This window comes from Chiloscyllium plagiosum, unplaced genomic scaffold (assembly GCF_037043375.1).
Source record: "Chiloscyllium plagiosum isolate Xiang-an unplaced genomic scaffold, Cpla_swu_hap1 HiC_scaffold_16, whole genome shotgun sequence".
Taxonomy (NCBI): Eukaryota; Metazoa; Chordata; class Chondrichthyes; order Orectolobiformes; family Hemiscylliidae; genus Chiloscyllium; species Chiloscyllium plagiosum.
In genome coordinates, this window is record NW_028270154.1 from 44,524,573 (window position 1) to 44,542,546 (window position 17,974).

Genomic DNA, 17,974 nt, shown 5'->3' on the forward strand with positions numbered 1-17,974 from the left:
ATACACACCAAACCAGGCAGCATCACAACGGACAGAGGTAGAAATTTAACCGTTCATTAGCAAGGGCAGACGGGGAGGGGTGAGGGTGTTGAAGTTATACCAAAAACACTTTTGACATTAATTAAAGCCCGAGTTTGAGGGCAATTGCATGGCATATTGTTCACAGCCAGCGGCTAACAGCAGCCGTTGTAACTCGTTCAGAGGCTGACCTGACCTCGGCTTGTACTTCCCTCATTGGTGCAAACGCTGTGGTGTACAACAGACAGCTTTGTGCGGGAGTTTGGGACACCAGCAAACAAATGTTGCAGCACATCCGTAAGTAGATTGGAACACCTCCTGCAACAGGTTAATTACTAATAGATAGCAAACTGTTTCATGTTTTTTTTAGCAATCCCCCTTTTTAACATTGGACTAGAGCGTGTTAAGATGTCTCGCTTTTGCTCGATTTCCTTCTCTTGTGGTGGACCGATCAATGTCGGAGATTGTAGTGGGTTGGGTCTGTTGTCAATCTGACGCACCGTACCAGTTTACGCTGAGGTTAGTACAAACCTCGGCTGATTCCTTTCAGTTCCGGCAGCAGGCAGTTGCTGTTCAGATGGGTTGCGTTGTTTGCCGCACTATTTGTGCAGTTTCTGTTCTGGGAGAGATGATTGCAGATTCGAACGCTTGCATTTCAGATCTCACGACCTGGTCTTAAGTTTTTCTTTTAACTGAACGACTGGATTGATTTTGTGGGCAAACCGAAAGGACCTGAATAATCTGAGAAACAATGTGGGCGAAGTTTGTGCTGATTTTATGCCAGCACTTTATTCTTTCCTTGGGTAAGTATAGCATGTTATTAAATTGTGATCTGCTATTATATTTAAGCTAAAGGGAAAAGCAGTTTAAATTTCAGTACAATAAAACTATTTGTTGCAAATTGTCAATGATTAGTCTGACGTCCATATTCCAAATGTAGTTTTCTAATTGTTCGACAGCGAATGCATTTATATTAAACACAGAAGTCATCCTTTTACTGAATGAACCTCAACTATATTAAGTAAATCAGGAAATAAATATTCACATGAAATGTTATGCCGATAGATTGCAGCCCGGGATGCAGTCATTTCGTGGTGAACCTTACAGTACTGGACATTGACGACCTACCGTTCAGCCAAAGTCTTCTGTCAACTTTGCGAGATATTAAGGGTTTGAGTGCTTAACAAGCAGAAATAATGTCAGTTGAGTGGTGGAGGAAGTTCGAGAGGCGAATGAATTGACAGCATGAGGAAGTGCCTGTGGTTTAAACCAGCAATGTAGCAAATTAGATTCCGCATCCTTGAATTTCAGAGGTGAATGTTTTTTTCCCAATGAACTATGTCTCCAGTAAACGTTCTCTTTTTTTTCCCCTAGCAACTAATAGTCCGGCTCCGCACGGAACTGCACAAACTGGTTTTACAACTACATTTACATCAGAAAATTCATCTACCAATTTTAGCTCACAAACGCCTCTCACCACAAACTTACAAAACACAGCAGCAACAGATGTAGAAACATATCCTTCACCTTCTTCCTTCACCCCAACTATCTTGACAAACACAAGTCACGTAACGAGCACTGTGTTATCATCTGCATCATTGAACACCACTTCTCAATACCTCTCTCCGCATCTTAATGCTACAACCATGTTATCAACATCAGCTCCCAACATAACTTTGAATAGCTCAGTCGTGGTGACCAGTTATTCACTCAATGTAACAAATAGCTCATCTCAGACTGATAATGCAACCAGTGTAAATAGTACAACATACAGTCCTATGACAAGTAACACGACCCATACAACGTCACTTTATACTATTGACACCAACAATTCTTTCACAAGTATGAAACCGACATCCATTCCAAATAGCACACAGCACAAAGAGTTTACCACTATAAAAGTCTTTACTACCACCTTTACAACACCAGAAGCTATCACCACCATTCTATCATCCTCAAACACAACATATTTGCCAAACACCAGTACCACGACCAACAATACAGAACATCAGGATAGGATTGCATCTCCAAGCAAAGCAGGTAAGAATGAGTGTGACTAGTTCAAAGATGCTTAGGATATGAGGAGTCTGTGCATCAGTACTTTCAGAAAAAGTAAAATCATTGCAAAGATTTAAAGTGACCTCTGTCTATTTCCATTGGGTTCTGTGTATTTTTGTTGAAAAACTGAGAGATTATGTAATCAGCATTACTGGCAGAGAGATGGGACAGTGGCCAGTGACTAAGGGCATTGAATTTTTAATTTCAGTTAAATGGATAACTCTTGGAAAGAATTTAATTCAATAACCATAAGGCTGTAAAGTGCTAATGGATTTCTAGGCTTCATCTCAAGAGGTACAAAAGATAAAAGCTGATCATTATCTCTTTGCCTATATAAAATCTTAAAATGTCAGATTACTGTCTGCTGTATTGGTTTCACAATACAGGGCGGATGTTGAGGTTTAGGAGACAATATGATACATTTTATTATATCACTTCCTGGTAGGGTGAAATGTCAATATGGAGAAAGACTTGAGTTCAATTGGATAAATTGAAAAACGCAGATCACAATTTTTGAATATTTGAGTTCACCTCTACATCATCTGACGTTCCCATAAAAAACAAGGACAACCAGCCTTTACCATTACGTTGACAGCAAATTATGTTGTGTTATTCCAGAAAATGTCCACAAGAATGTTCTAGATGTTCATTATCACAAAACCAAAATACTGCAGATAATGGAAATCTGGAATAAATATAGAAACATGCTAGGAATACTCAGCAAGTTAGGCATCACCTGTGAAGTGAGAAACAGAGTTAGATTTCAGGTTGTTGACCCATTTATCAGAAACAATATATATGAAAATGAAAGGCTCTGTTGAAACCATTTTATTTCTTCATCATCCCAGATTTCTGCATTTGTATGTCTCTCCGTGACATTCCAACTGTCTGAAAGTCTGAGATTGTCTTCGCATCATTCCGAAGAAGTCATTGGGCTCAAAACACTAACTCTGCTTCTGTCTTCATTGATACTGCCAGACCTGCCAAATTTCTCCAATACTTTCTGTTTTTATTTCCAATCTCTAGCATTTATGGATTTTGCTTTTATTTAAGTAAATCATACATGTTGGATAGGACCATTTTCTGCAATTTTCCCCCTTCTATACTAAATGTCATTTGTTTCCTGTATCTATATCTCTCTAAATTAGAGTGCTGCTGGAAAAGCACAGCGGTTCAGGCAGCATCCAAGGAGCAGGAAAATCAAAGTTTCGGGCAAAAGCCCTTCATCAGGAATAGAGGCAGAGTGCCTGCAGGGTGGAGAGATAAATGAGAGGAGGGTGGGGTGGAGAGAAAGTAGCATAGAGTACAATAGGTGAGTGGGGGTGGGGATGGAGGTGATAGGTCAGGGAGGAAGGTGGGGGAAGGCAGCAAAGAGTACAATGGGTGAATGGGGGTGGGGATGGAGGTGATAGGTCAGGGAGGAAGGTGGGGGAAGGCAGCAAAGAGTACAATGGGTGAATGGGGGTGAGATGAAGGTGATAGGTCAGAGAGGAGGGTGGAGTGGATAGGTGGAAAGGAAGATAGGCAGGTAGGACAAGTCATGGGGACAGTGCTGAGCTGGAAGTTTGGAACTTGGGGTGAGGTGGGGGAAGGGGAAATGAGGAAACTGGTGAAGTCCACATTGATGCCGTGGGGTTGAGGTGTTCCGAGACGGAAGATGAGGTGTTCTTCCTCCAGGCGTCGGGTGGTGAGGGAGCAGCGGTGAAGGAGGCTCTCTCTAAGTACAGTGACTATGTTTTGGCGTAATCTATCCAGGTATTTTTCTGCCTACCTTGAGTTGAGAGTGTTTCTAACTCTTACTTTAGCTCTTTACTGAGCTGGATTGACTCAAGGGAGAGAAATTTTCCACATGTCCTGAGATTCTCACATTCTTTAATTCTGACATCTGCCTGTCCTGACATTACCTTCTCTGTATTTACTTTGTAGTTAATTATGCATCCATATAGTTATATGCTAAAATGTGAACAAATTGCTGAAAACTGAGCTTTTACTTCTCGGATTCTACAACTTCTTGCTCTGTGGTGTTCAGTCTATTCCCTGCTTTTTGTCCTCTCTTCTTTCCCTTTCTCCTGAAGCTACATTGCAATTCCCCTTGGCTTCACATTCTATCCCAATAGCCTTCATATTCAAAGGACCATCCTCCACCAGTTCCATCCTTCAACATGATGCTACTACTGAACACATCTTCCTCTCCCCTTCTCTGTCAATTGTCCCAAAGGAATTGCTGCCTTCATGACACCCTGGTCTATTCCATCAACACCGCCAAAGCTCATCATACTTCATCCCCTTGCTTTTATACTGCACGTCATATTAACGTCAGCTATTAATACTTATTCTGGATATATGTTATCTGGTTATTATTCTGGATACCTGTCTGTAATCATTGCCACTCCTTTTACCTTTTGTACTTTGGTTTCTAATCTCCCTTGCTCTGCAATCTTTCCCTTACCTTCCTTTCTGTTCCACTTGCACCTCCCCACCAGTTTTTACATTATAAAATCCATCACTTTCCCATGTATCTTCTGTTCCAAAAAAAAAGTTGATTCTGTTTCTTTCTCCATATGATGCCAAACCTACTGCATTTCTGCAGCATTTTCTGTTTTTATTTCTTCATTTCAGACTCTTTTGTTTCAGTGCTGTAATGACTGTGATCCTCAATGGTCTACCTAAGTATTCATTTTGCTCACTGCTTGAGTGCTCTCATGTTCCTATAAAACACCTTGGGATGTTTATCTATTTAAAGATGGTATATAAGTGCAATTTATTGATGTTGGATAGAATCTGATCAACTGCACTCACCCCCATTATCAACAGCATGTAATCCCGCACTCCCGATATTAAGAGAGTAAGACTATAAGACATAGGAGTGGAAGTAAGGCTATTCGGCCCATTGAGTCCACTCAGCCATTCAATCATGGCTGATGGGTATTTCATCGCAACTTACCCGCACTCTCCCCATTGCCCTTAATTCCTTGTGAGATCAAGAATTTATCAATCTTTGCCTTGAAGACATCTAACATCCCGGCCTCCACTGCGCTCCGTGGCAAAGAATTCCATAGGCCCACCACTCTCTGGCTGAAGAAATGTCTCCTCATTTCCATTCTAAATTGACCCCCTCTAATTTTAATTTTTTTTTGGATTAGTGGTGCTGGAAGAGCACAGCAGTTCAGGCAGTATCCGAGGAGCAGCAAAATCGACATTTCGGGCAAAAGCCCTTTATTCCTGATGAAGGGCTTTTGCCCGAAATGTCGATTTTGCTGCTCCTCGAATGCTGCCTGAACTGCTGTGCTCTTCCAGCACCACTAATCCAAAATCTGGTTTCCAGCATCTGCAGTCATTGTTTTTACCCCTCTAATTCTAAGGCTGTGCCCCAGGTCCGAGTCTCCCCGCCTGACGAAAACAAATTCCCAGCATCCACCCTTTCTCGGCCATGCACTATCTTGTAAGTTTCTATTAGATCTCCCCTCAACCTTCTCAACTCTAATGAATACAATCTCAGGATCCTTAGCTATTCATCATATGTTGGGCCTACCATTCCAGGGATTAGATTAGATTCCTTACAGTGTGGAAACAGGCCCTTCAGCCCAACCAGTCCACACCGACCCTCTGAAGAGTAACCCACCCAGACCCATTTCACTTTGACTAATGCACCTAACACTATGGGCAATTTAGCATGGCCAATCCACCTGATCTGGGAGTGCTAGTCGAGGATTCTCTAAAGGTAAACATGCAGGTTGAGTCCGTGATTAAGAAAGCGAATGCAATGTTGTCTCTTATCTCAAGAGGGTTGGAATATAAAAGCAGAGATGTACTACTAAGACTTTATAAAGCTCTGGTTAGGCCCCATTTGGAGTACTGTGTCCAGTTTTGGTCCCCACACCTCAGGAAGGACATACTGGCACTGGAACGTGTCCAGCGGAGATTCACACGGATGATCCCTGGAATGACAGGTCTAACATATGAGGAACGGCTGAGGATACTGGGATTGTATTAGTTGGAGTTTAGAAGATTAAGGGGAGACTTAATAGAGACGTACAAAATAATACATGGCTTGGAAAAGGTGGATGCTAGGAAATTGATTCCGTTAGACGAGGAGACTAGGACCCGTGGACACAGCCTTAGAATTAGAGGGGGTCATTTCAGAACAGAAATGCGGAGACATTTCTTCAGCCAGAGAGTGGTGGGTCTGTGGAATTCATTGCCACGGAGTGCAGTGGAAGCCGGGATGCTAAATGTCTTCAAGGCCGAGATTGATAGATTCTTGTTGTCTAGAGGAATTAAGGGCTACGGGGAGAACGCTGGTAAGTGGAGCTGAAATGCGCATCAGCCATGATTGAATGGCGGAGTGGACTCGATGGGCCGAATGGCCTTACTTCCACTCCTATGTCTTATGGTCTTATGGTCTTATCTTTGGATTGTGGGACGAAACCGGAGCATCCGGAGGAAACCCACGTTGACGCGGGGAGAATGTGTAAACAGACGGTCGCCCAAGGCTGGAATCGAACCTGGGACCCTGGTGCTGTGAGGCAGCAGTACTAACCACTAAGCCACCTTGCTGCCCCATGGATCATCTGTGTGAATCTCCGCTGGACACACTCTAGTGCCAATATGTACTTCCTGAGGTGTGTGGCCCAGAATTGGACACAGTATTCTAAATGGGGCCTAACCAGAGCTTTATAAAGTCTCAGTAGATTTTACATCGCTGCTTTTACATTCCAACCCTCTTGAGATAAAGGACATTACATTTGCTTTCTTAACCACAGACTCAACATGCAAGTCAACCTTTAGAGAATCCCGGACTAGCCCTCCCAGATCTCTTTGTACTTTGGCTTTATGAATTTTCTCACCGTTTAGAAAATAGTCCATGCCTGTATTCTTTTTCCCAAAGTGCAAGACCTCGCATTTGCTCACTTTGAATTTCATCAGCCATTTTTTGGACCACTCTCCTAAACTGTCTAAATCTTTCTGCAGCCTCCCTACCTCCTCAGAACTACCTGCCTGTCCGCCTAACTTCATATCATCGCTGAACTTCACCAGAATGCCCCCAGTCCCCTCATCCAGGTCATTAATATATAAGTGAACAGCTGCATGCCCAACACTGAACCCTGCGGGACACCAGTTGTCACTAGCTGCCATTCTGAAAAAGAACCTTTTATCCCAACTCTCTGCCTTCTGTCAGATTGCCAATCCTCAATCCATGCCAGTAGCTCAACTCGAACACCATGCGCCCTCACCTTACTTAGCAGCCTGCCTTGAGGCATCTTATCAAAGGCCTTTTGGAAATCTAGGTAGATAACATCCATTGGTCTAACCTACTTGTTACTTCTTCAAAGAATTGTAACAGGTTTGTCAGGCACGACCTTCCCTTACTAAATCCATGCTGACTTGTTCTCATCCAATCCTGCACATCCAAGAACTTAGAAATCTCATCCTTAATGACGGAATCTAGAATTTTTCCTACAACCGAGATTGGCCTATAATTTTCCATCTTTTGTCTTGATGAATGACCCTTCATCCAGATATCCACAGCACTGTGACTCCTGACCCTCATATCCAGAATGTTCTGAACACCAGTTCAGAAGATTGAACAGAATTCAAAAACTTGCAAAGAATGACTTTTAAAAAATTATAGAGAAATTAAAGTAATAAAAAAAGACTAGAAATGTAAAATCAGACACTAACAGTTTTTGCAGGTACTCAAGAAGGTAAAGCGAATCAAAAGTTTGCTTGCACTCATTGTAAAAGATACAGTTGAGACCCATGAAGAAACATAATCAAAAAATTTAAAGGGATGCAGGGTCTTACAACAATTACAATTACCAAAACAATGCTGACATAACTATTGGAACAAAAGACTCAAGTCTCGGGGGCTGATCGATTACCTCCTCTGATCTTGTAGAAAGAGGCCATGGAGATAGTAAATGCATTGGTCATAATTTTCCAGAACTCCCTGGATTTTGTAAAGGTCCTACCACATTGGAAACTAGTAAATGTGACTCTACTCATAGAGTCATAGAGATGTACAGCACGGAAACAGACCCATTGGTCCAACTCATCCATGCTGACCAGATATCCTAAACTAATCAAGTCCTATTTGCCAGCATTTTGCTCATATCCCTCTAAACCCTTCCTATTCATATACCCACCCGGATTCCTTTTAAGTATTGTAATTGTATCAGTCTCCACCACTTCCTCTGGCAGCTCATTCCATACGTGCACCACCCTCTGCATGAAAAGGTTGCCCCTTAGGTCTCTTTTATATTTTTCCCTTCTCACCCTAAACCTATGCCTTCAAGTTCTGGACTCCCTCACCTCAGGGAAAAGACCTTGTCTATTTATCCTCTCCATGCCCCTCATGATTTTGTAAATCTCTATAAGGTCACCCCTCAGCCTCCGACGCTCCAGGGAAAACAGCCTCTATTTAAGAAAGGAGGGAGACAGAAACCAGGAAACTATAGGCCAGCTTAATGTCTCTCAAGAGGAAAATGTTAGAATTTATTATTAAGGTAGTTATGGCAGGGCACTTAGAAAAGCGTATTACAACCAGGCAGAATTAACATTCTTTTGGGAGATTGTATTTGACAATACCTAATCAATTTAGTTGTAGTGGAACCTGAAGATCTGGTGTACTTGGATTTCCAAAAGGTTTTTGATAAGGTGCTACACCAAAGGTCACTGCACAATATAAGAATTCATGGTGTAAGGAGTAATATATTAATCTAGATGAAGGATTTGTTAACTAACAAGACGTAGAAAGTAGTGATAAATTGGTAATTTTGGCGTTAGCAAGTTAGTGGAGTGCCTCAGTGATTAGCAATGGAGCCATAACTGATAACAATCCACACTAATGAGTGTTTGGAAGGCACAGAATGTATGGTTTTTACATTTGCTGATTAACACAGTCAGATAGGTAGGAAAGTAAGAAAAAATGGTGAAAAGGACGTAAAAGAAAAATAGGTTAAATGAGTGGGCAGTAATTTGGCAGATGGAGCATAATGTCAGAAAGTATGAACTTTGGCAGAAGAGTAGAAGAACAGGATATTACTTAAACGAGGGAGATTGCAGAATTCTACAGTACAAAGGGATCCAGGCACTTGAATCATTAAGTCCATATGCAAGTTTGGCAAGTGATTATGAAGTAAATGGAATATTGTTATTAATTACAAGAGGAGTAGAAATTAAAGGTAAGGAAATTTTTTGACATTTTACAGGGTTTTGGTGAGACCACATCTGGAGTACTTTGTGCAGTTTTAGTCTCCTTACTTGGGAAAAGATATAATTATATTAGAAGCAGTTCAGAAAAATTAACTAATTCCTAGGATAACAAATTTTCTTAGGAGAAACGGTTGGACATTGGGCCTATATCCATTGGACTTTAGTAGACTGCAAAACAATCGTTATGAAATGTATAAGATCCTGAAAAGTCTTGACAGGGTCAATGATGAGAAGTTGTTTCCTCTTGTAGTCTAGAACTAGCAGACATAATTTAAAAATAAGGGGTCTCATATTTAAGACATATATAAAGAGAAATTGTATCTATGTAGGTTGTTAGTCTGTGGAATTATCTTCCGTAGTGAGAAGTGGAGGAAAGGTTATTGAATCTGTTTAAGACTGAGTTAGATTTTTAATTGTCAAGGGATGACTTAAAAATGCTCCTCCATAAGGAAACCTGCCAGTTATGACCACTTATTTTTCCTGTTTCTCACACAATCAGAGTGTCCCTTCATCTTGAAATGCCCACTGCTTCCTACACCACTCATATCTGGCAGGGGACTAGCTGGTGATTGCCCGGAGCCTCAGGCACACCTATTCCTCCTCCTACCGACAGAGACAGACTGCTATCCTTAATTAATCAGGCCCCCCTGCCTATAGTGCTCAGGAAAATCAATCATCAAGGCAAACTCAAATGCCATTGGGATTGGGATCTGCATATTGTCTTCATGCCTGAAAATCTTCTAAATTGTGATGTTTCTGTTGTATATGAGTTCTGCATTAGTATGAGACAAAACTGGGGATGTGCTTGAGCAGCGGTAAAGGAAGCTCTTTGAAGTTAGTCACAGGTTGTATTTGTCACTCACTATAATTTCAATGCCTCAATTTATTCCATGAGAAGGGAAATGCAATCCTTAAATACTTGCATGAGATTCTACCTCTGTGTGAAACTCTTATCCAACCCTGTGTCCATTTGATGATAATGTGACTGAATACCTAAAATTACTCAATCATTAGCAAAGTTTTAGTGGCCACTAATTGGAGGAGTGTATTAATGAGCTATTTGCTAAAGGTTATTAAATAGTTTAAACAAAATATTAAACAACAATCAAACTGAAATAGCAGTTATAAATTCCATTTAGAGATTAAGACAAAGGATTAAGAAATAATGTTAGTCTCTGTTTTCCACTTTATCCTTCTTTTATTGCTTTTAAGTTGTTGGAATTCAAACTTTCAGGTATAAAAGTCACTGATTGCCACTATTGAGATGTAAAATTTAAATAGATAAGTAATGGGTATGTTAGTGGAAAGGTAAAAAGTGCAACAATTTTCTCCTAGTAGCAGCCAATATTGACAGCAGAGAGCAAAATCCAGGCCCTGAAGGAATGCACTGATGGTGATATTTTACTTTCAATTGTGTTGAACTTTGTCACTATATAGAAACACAGGTTTCCATTAGATAAAAGCTTTAGCAACATTTTGTAGAGTAACATGCATTGAGTATATAATTAACCAGTTCTAGAATTTATTGAGAGATTTAGTAGTTATCCAACTTACCTAACAAAATAAAGATTTTGATTCACATTACAAGGAATAGCAGGGGTTGAGGGGTTTAATTTTTACTGTATGTAACAGTGTAAAATAAATGGTGATAGTGAATCAATAGTTCCTGTTTTATATTTCCCCAGATTTATATTTCTATTGACTTCAGCAGTTCAAATAAAATCCTAATTTCAAAAGGTGACATTTAAGAAATGTGAAAGTAAGTTTAAGAAAAGCCCTTTTGATTTCAATTGGTATATTTTGGAGAAACCATAGCTGGCATTTTCAGGAATATATTACTTATGAAGTTGTTTCAACACAACAATGTCTGGTCAGACAGCCAAACCACACTGAGATCCAAATGGAAAATCCCTCTTTAAAAAGAAGGAAGTTGATGTTGGAAATTGTAATTTGGTGTGATGTTTGGGAGTAACTTTGTAATATTTGGATTCCATATAACATACCAAACGAACCTCTTAGTCACAAGAGAGTGCTTAGAAATGACTTGTTAGCTGCCAAGTATAAGTGATGTATTTGAACAGAACCTTCCAACAGTAGAGATGTACAATGCAAATGAACTTAAGAGGATATTTAAGATAGTAAGGGTTTGTGTGTGGCTGTACATTCAAATATAAAAAAGGAAGTACTAGTATATAATTTGCTTGAATATATGTGAAAGTTCCAATCATACTTATCAGACTATAAAGAAATATTTAGTTATTTACTGAAGGAATTAAGTTAGATGGTGCAGGGGAAAAAAAGCAATTTTAGAGTGAGGAATTGTGTCTGCAGTACCATCATTTTTAAATGAGATAACCTGATTAAACAATTGCATTGCTGACCCATATTTACCTCATAATTTTGTTTTTTTTTCTGAAAAGTGAGACAAGTTTCTGATGCTTTTCATCTTGCACTTATCATTGCCAAATCTCAAATGTTCACAAGAATTCATACTGCAGAAGAGGAGGGCACTGATTGGTTGCTAAGCAGACTCTGGTTGGCTGAGATGTTGCTGTGGAGAAAGCAATAGGACTGTAGGTTTAATTCAGAAAGGCACAAGGCTTGCTTGTTTATCTTTTGTTTGTAGAGAACAGGTCTGTTCATATGAATGTATGTCACATCTGGCAAGCACTAAATGAACCACACTGTGGGCTTGATTGATTATCTTAAATTGTTTGTTAGTGTAGTGTGATTGGTGTTGTGTGATGTTAGTGTAGTTATTAACACACTCAGGATTATCGAGCATGTTGGTTTTCAAAAATGACTAGAAATGTGAACATGTTAAGCAAGTTGTTTCACACTGCTATTAGGCAGTGGCTACACATATGATATTTTCCCTTAACAGAATGCTGCTGTCATTCTACAAAGACTTGCTGTCTGTCACACAACTGATCAGTGGAATATTTGAATTTCAGTGCCAGTGCAATGCCAGATATGTATCATATATACCAACGATTGGCTGATTGAAGCAAACAGTGCTTTCCTTTGGCTTTTTAAAATACAGACTATACTCAACAATCTCGCATTTACAAAATATAAAACAAAATATCTACCTTTTAGATTTGATTCTGCAATTGGGCAGCATTGTTGAACAATTCTGAGTGCGCTAATAGTTACAGTGACAACCAATTTCAGATAATCAGATGAACTTGTAACATGGCTCATTTACATTTGTTAGAAGTGACATACATTTGCATTCCCTGTTGCTTTCTCTGTGTCAATGTCTCAGCCAATCAGAGTTGTCTTGTCAACTAATTAGTATTAGAATCATAGAGATCTGTAGTACAAAAAAAAAGCCCTCCAACCCACCAAATCTGCACTGGTCAAATACAACCGCCTAACTATTCTAACCTGATTTTCCAAAACTTGGTCCACAGCCTTTTATGCCTTTTGACATCACATGTGTACATTTAAATACTTATTACAAACACTTTTCTTCTATAGTACAACTTATCCTGATCATTTGAATCTTGGCATTCTTATGTTTATCCTGATGAATGCAAGATGAAAATCTGAAGAAACATGTCTTTTCAGTCTCTCTCTTTTCAGTAATGTTTAAGTTCAGCACCAACAAACATTTGGTTGTTCATTTACCAGCATATTGTTGAGTCATGCTACATTGCCTCATGTTTATAGCATGTTATAATGAATGAGAAATGCAGGATAAATTGAATGAATTATGTATATGTACAAGGGAGCAGATCTTGACAGTAAGTGTGTTTTATCAATATGAGATCAAACTTGGATGCAATAATACTTTATAAAGTACAATTCTGATGGGGAGAGAGACAAAACGAAGTTTAATTTTTACATTACATCTTTTTTTTGAACATGAGATTGAACGTGGGCGGCATGGTGGCACAGTGGTTAGCACTGCTGCCTCACAGCGCCAGAGACCTGGGTTCAATTCCCGACTCAGGCGACTGACTGTGTGGAGTTTGCACATTCTCCCCGTGTCTGCGTGGGTTTCCTCCGGGTGTTCCGGTTTCCTCCCACAGTCCAAAGATATGCGGGTCAGGTGAATTGGCCATGCTAAATTGCCCATAGTGTTAGGTTAAAGGGGTAAATGTAGGGGTATGGGTGGGTTGCGCTTCGGCGGGTCAGTGTGGACTTGTTGGGCCGAAGGGCCTGTTTCCACACTGTAAGTAATCTAATCTAAAAAAAATTATGACTTTTAAGTGTAAATCTTCCCTTCCTCTTTTTCTAATGCTGTTCATTAACTATAGTTGAAGGAAACTGTTCCCAGTTTCTATATAGACAATAGACCATAGGTGCAGGAGTAGGCCATTCTGCCCTTCGAGCCTGCACTACCATTCAATATGATCATGGCTGATCATCCTTAATCAGTCTCCTGTTCCTGCCTTATCTCCATAACCTTTGATTCCACAATCCTTGAGAGCCCTATCCAACTCTTTCTTAAATGAATCCAGAGACTGGGCCTCCACTGCCCTCTGCGGCAGAGCATTCCACACAGCCACCACTCTCTGGATGAAAAAGTTTCTCCTCATCTCTGTCCTAAATGGTCTACCCGTATTTTTAAGCTGTGTCCTCTGGTTCGGCACTCACCCATCAACGGAAACATGTTTCCTGTTTCCAGAGTGTCCAATCCTTTAATAATCTTATATGTCTCAATCATATCCCCTCTCAGTCTTCTAAACTCAAGGGCATACAAGCCCAGTCGCTCCAGTATTTCATTGTAAGGTAATCCCGCCATTCCAGGAATTGACCTCGTGAACCTATGCTGCACTCCCTCAATAGCCAGGATGTCTTTCCTCAAATTTGGAGACCAGAACTGCACACAGTACTCCAGGTGTGGTCTCATCAGGCCATATGGCATGATATATCTGAAAGGGGTAATTAGAAATGCATATTAGATTCTGTTGTTGTTGTATAGCATATAAGTGCCTCAGTTAAGCCTCCATAGATCATACTTCATTATTTAATTGTTGCCCACTGTCCATTAAATGATTGGTCATAGAAATCTTGTGTTTGAGAGTAAGGTTTGACTCGATCATGGTGTAATGGTCATTCTGTGGCGTGTTGTACAGTCTTGGAAATGTTTACTGTGTATTCATTGAAGAAAGATGTTCTAAAGGGTATGGATGGCACTGGCAAGATTGCAATTAATTCCCATTTTAGTTGCCTGTAAAGACAGTATTGTTCCGTAAGTTCAAACCACTGTTGTTTTTGTAGTATTGTGCTGGTATTTAAAAGTAATTACTATTTTTAATTATCCTAAATCTAGTCTTTATTAAGTGTCGGAAAAGAACCCTTTTTGATTCAGTGAACAGTTGCAGTGAGATGAAATGTATTCAAGACTGTGTTAAGCATCTTGTCTTAACAAGTGGCAACACATTGGTTTGGATTTCAATCCTTTGCTCCTCCTCTTCAAAAATGCAGACACATTTGTAAAGAAAACTATTATTGTTTCCTGTGGAAAATAGTAGGCAAATAATGCCAGCCTCAAATTGACACACATGTTAAAAATGAAAACTGATTAAAAAAACCCATAAAAATTCCCTTTGCGAAACAAATCACACATAGAAGGGATGTAAGTTTTCATCCTAATTTAAATAAATTGACTTGAAATCTACAGGTGCTTCCTGTGGCTGCCGAAACAGCAATCTGAAATTTGCTAGAAAGTGGGCAACAATTTGGTGTATGAGAACTCATTTTCCAACTGCACCTCTGCAAAACTTATCTATTCAGTTGCGAAATTGACATGTCTTACTTAAATGACAGTGAGGATATATTTTGTTGGGATTGCCAAATTTAAGAATAACCAGTGAACAGGAAACCCTTTAGAAAATGCATAGTAATATCCAGGATACGGAACTCAACATTTTTGTTGTCTTTTTTCCACTTTTTAAAAATAGTTACAGTCCCAAAAAAAGTGGTAATAATGCATTCCTTTCCATCTACTGATGGCAAAAATAAGGTGCATAATTGCTTAGTTAATGGATTTGCTGAGAAAGATTCCAGTTCCAGTCTATCGTGATTTTAGAGTTATTATGCAAAGAAAGGTGTGGTCAGGACAATCAACAACAACAACTTGTATTTATGGAGTAGTTTTCCACTGTAATTTGTTGCAAACTGCTTCACAGGTGCATTATCAGACATGTTTTGAGAATGGTGTGGAAAGAGCTATTAGAACAGTTTAGTCAAAGAGTTACATTTTAAAGAGAGACTAAAGTATGAAGGTAGAAAGATTTAGAAATGGAGAGGGAAGGATTTGTGGAGGGACTTCCAGACCTTGGGGCCCAGACAATTGAAGGTATAGTGGCAAATGATATAGCAGACAAAATTGGGGTTGTGTAACAGGTCAGAGTTAAGCTTTACACCTTGATAAGGGTCACAGTCCATATCTGTATGCCATGCATCTCCGATCTGGCAGTGGTCAGGGAGTGCTGTCTTCACAAGTACTGGGTGTCAATTTTTTAAGTTACTTCACAGGATATGGGTGTGAAGTTGCCAATTCCTATTTGCTTCACATGTGATCAAGGTTCATAATAAGTTCAGGTGCCTATTGACTCTTTCCAGAGAGCATCATAATTCTTGTTACTCAGATTTTTAAAAAAAATCCCCTTTTTAATGTTTTACTCACATAGAATTTTCAACTCTGGCCACATTTGCACTTCTTGAAAATATCAAAATCAGACTTGGGCTTCTTGCATAATTTTGGTAATGAATTGCCTTTGCAAGAGTGTTGGAAAGATACACTACCATTCAACTTGGTGCAAATGATAGGTCATGAATTTTTTGATGGAGTTCCAGCTATTTTTGTGAAAGAGCCACAGAAACCTTAAAAGAAAACTGTGTAAGTACTGCATTTTAACCATTTCCAAGGCACTGCAGCTACTTCTCTGGCTTTCTAATCATTTGCTTGGAAACTGCATTTACATCGGCTAATTTTCGCTCACAAGTATTCCTTATATCAATACATTACAAGAAAAGTCATAAATGTTGGCAGCTTATAATGCGGCATGAGTCCTTTACAACATTGACATTATTATTTCAGCATTATGTACATTGCAGTTTGTCTTTAATCAGAAAGAACAACATGAGTTCCCAATAGTATATTTTACCCAGAGCCTTCTGGCAAGTAGAAAGTGCTTTGTTTTTGATGTTGCTACTCAGAGATATAGGCAAACTGGTTTAACTGGTAAATGAATTTAGAAATGTTAATTTGTTGGCTGGGAAATTTTATTCTTTAACAATATGTTTCCTCATCCTTCTAAGTCAATAACTCATCACACGCATGGCATAGAAAACTAAATCCTAGGGAAACTACTCTTTCTTGAGGATTATATGCTTATGAGGCTGTATCCAGGGGCAGAATGGTTTTATTTTACCACAGTGGATGCTGGGTAAGGTATTTCCCAATTCCATAGAATAATTTGAAATTATATAGTACAGGGTATGACCATTTGGAAAATATGGACACCTGCAAAACGAGAGAATGATACAGGTGTCAAATGTACTTACACATCACACTAGTGCACAGGTAGAAAGAATATTCCCTTCCCAGTGAACTATCCAACATGAAATGCTTGGGAGAAAGACTTTGGGATAAATTTGATCAAAAATCAGCTAAGGTCCTTGCATTGTTCACCAGTAAAGTCTATGTGTTCAGACAGACAAGATCCACCCACCTTGGGCATGGCACAGTCATTTTTCGATCCTTTGCACATTTGTGGTTTGGTTGAAGATGAAAGACCACACAGGTTGCATGTCACAGAGTGAGTCATAAGCTCAGTCTGTCAATCTATGTGATCCCCAAAGCTTGATGTTCTCCACTGCGTTCCTGTTGATCCCATCAATTCTGAGAATCCTCCAAATCTTATGTTTTAAGATTTCATCTCCCCACTTTACCTCCTCAACCCCAGACCTTTGATTTAGTTATGGCAAATGTTGTGATGCACTGTCCCACCCATTAAAGGTTTGTGATGGCCATTGGTAACTCATGCCCTTTAATGGTCTATCATCTAGGGTGTAGGTTTGCTCGCTGAACTGTGTAGGTTTGATATCCAGACGTTTCAGTACCTGGCTAGGTAACATTATCAGTGGCGACCTCCAAGTGAAGCGAAGCTGTTGTCTCCTGTTTTCTATTTATATGTTTGTCCTGGATGGGGTTCCTGGGATTTATGGTGATGACATTTCCTGTTCGTTTTCTGAGGGGTTGATAGATGGTATCTAGATCTATGTGTTTGTTTATGGCATTGTGGTTGGAGTGCCAGGCCTCTAGGAATTCTCTGGCATGTCTTTGCTTAGCCTGTCTCAGGATAGATGTGTTGTCCCAGACGTAATGGTGGGTTTTTTTTCATCTCCAACTCTTATATATTGTGTTGCACCTACTGACAATTCTTGTTCCTTCTGCATTCCACCATGTTGCATCCAATCCCTCCACTCTTCAATTTGCCCACCACAGCCTTGATTTACAGGAAACAGACCCCTGGACTAACCATGGCCAATACCTGAAAGATTTGGAAAGACTGATGATGACTGATAACTGATGAGTGACTAAATTCCTGACTGATCTCTGTGCAGCTCCCCAACAGACATACAGCTAATCCCTGAACTAGTTGCACTGGACTTGCAGAATTGATATCGCCCACTCCCCAAACTAATAATGTAGAACCTCTGA

The 17,974-nt window shown here is 39.8% G+C and overlaps 1 protein-coding gene across 2 annotated transcripts in view; it reads left to right on the forward strand.

The window, feature by feature from the left end:
* The first annotated feature begins 564 nt into the window (after window positions 1-564).
* LOC122556658 (uncharacterized) overlaps window positions 565-17,974 on the forward strand; it is a 32,634-nt gene continuing 15,224 nt past the window's right edge. The window contains exons 1-3 of one of the 2 annotated variants that reach the window (XM_087995351.1): window positions 565-821; window positions 1,393-2,058; window positions 10,977-11,008. In XM_087995351.1, the coding sequence (XP_087851477.1) occupies window positions 770-821; window positions 1,393-2,058; window positions 10,977-10,993 (735 nt within the window). In that variant the 5' untranslated portion in view covers window positions 565-769 and the 3' untranslated portion in view covers window positions 10,994-11,008. Of the gene's footprint in view, window positions 822-1,392; window positions 2,059-10,976; window positions 11,009-17,974 lie in introns of those variants that run through there. The other variant, XM_043703654.2, reaches the window with a different exon arrangement.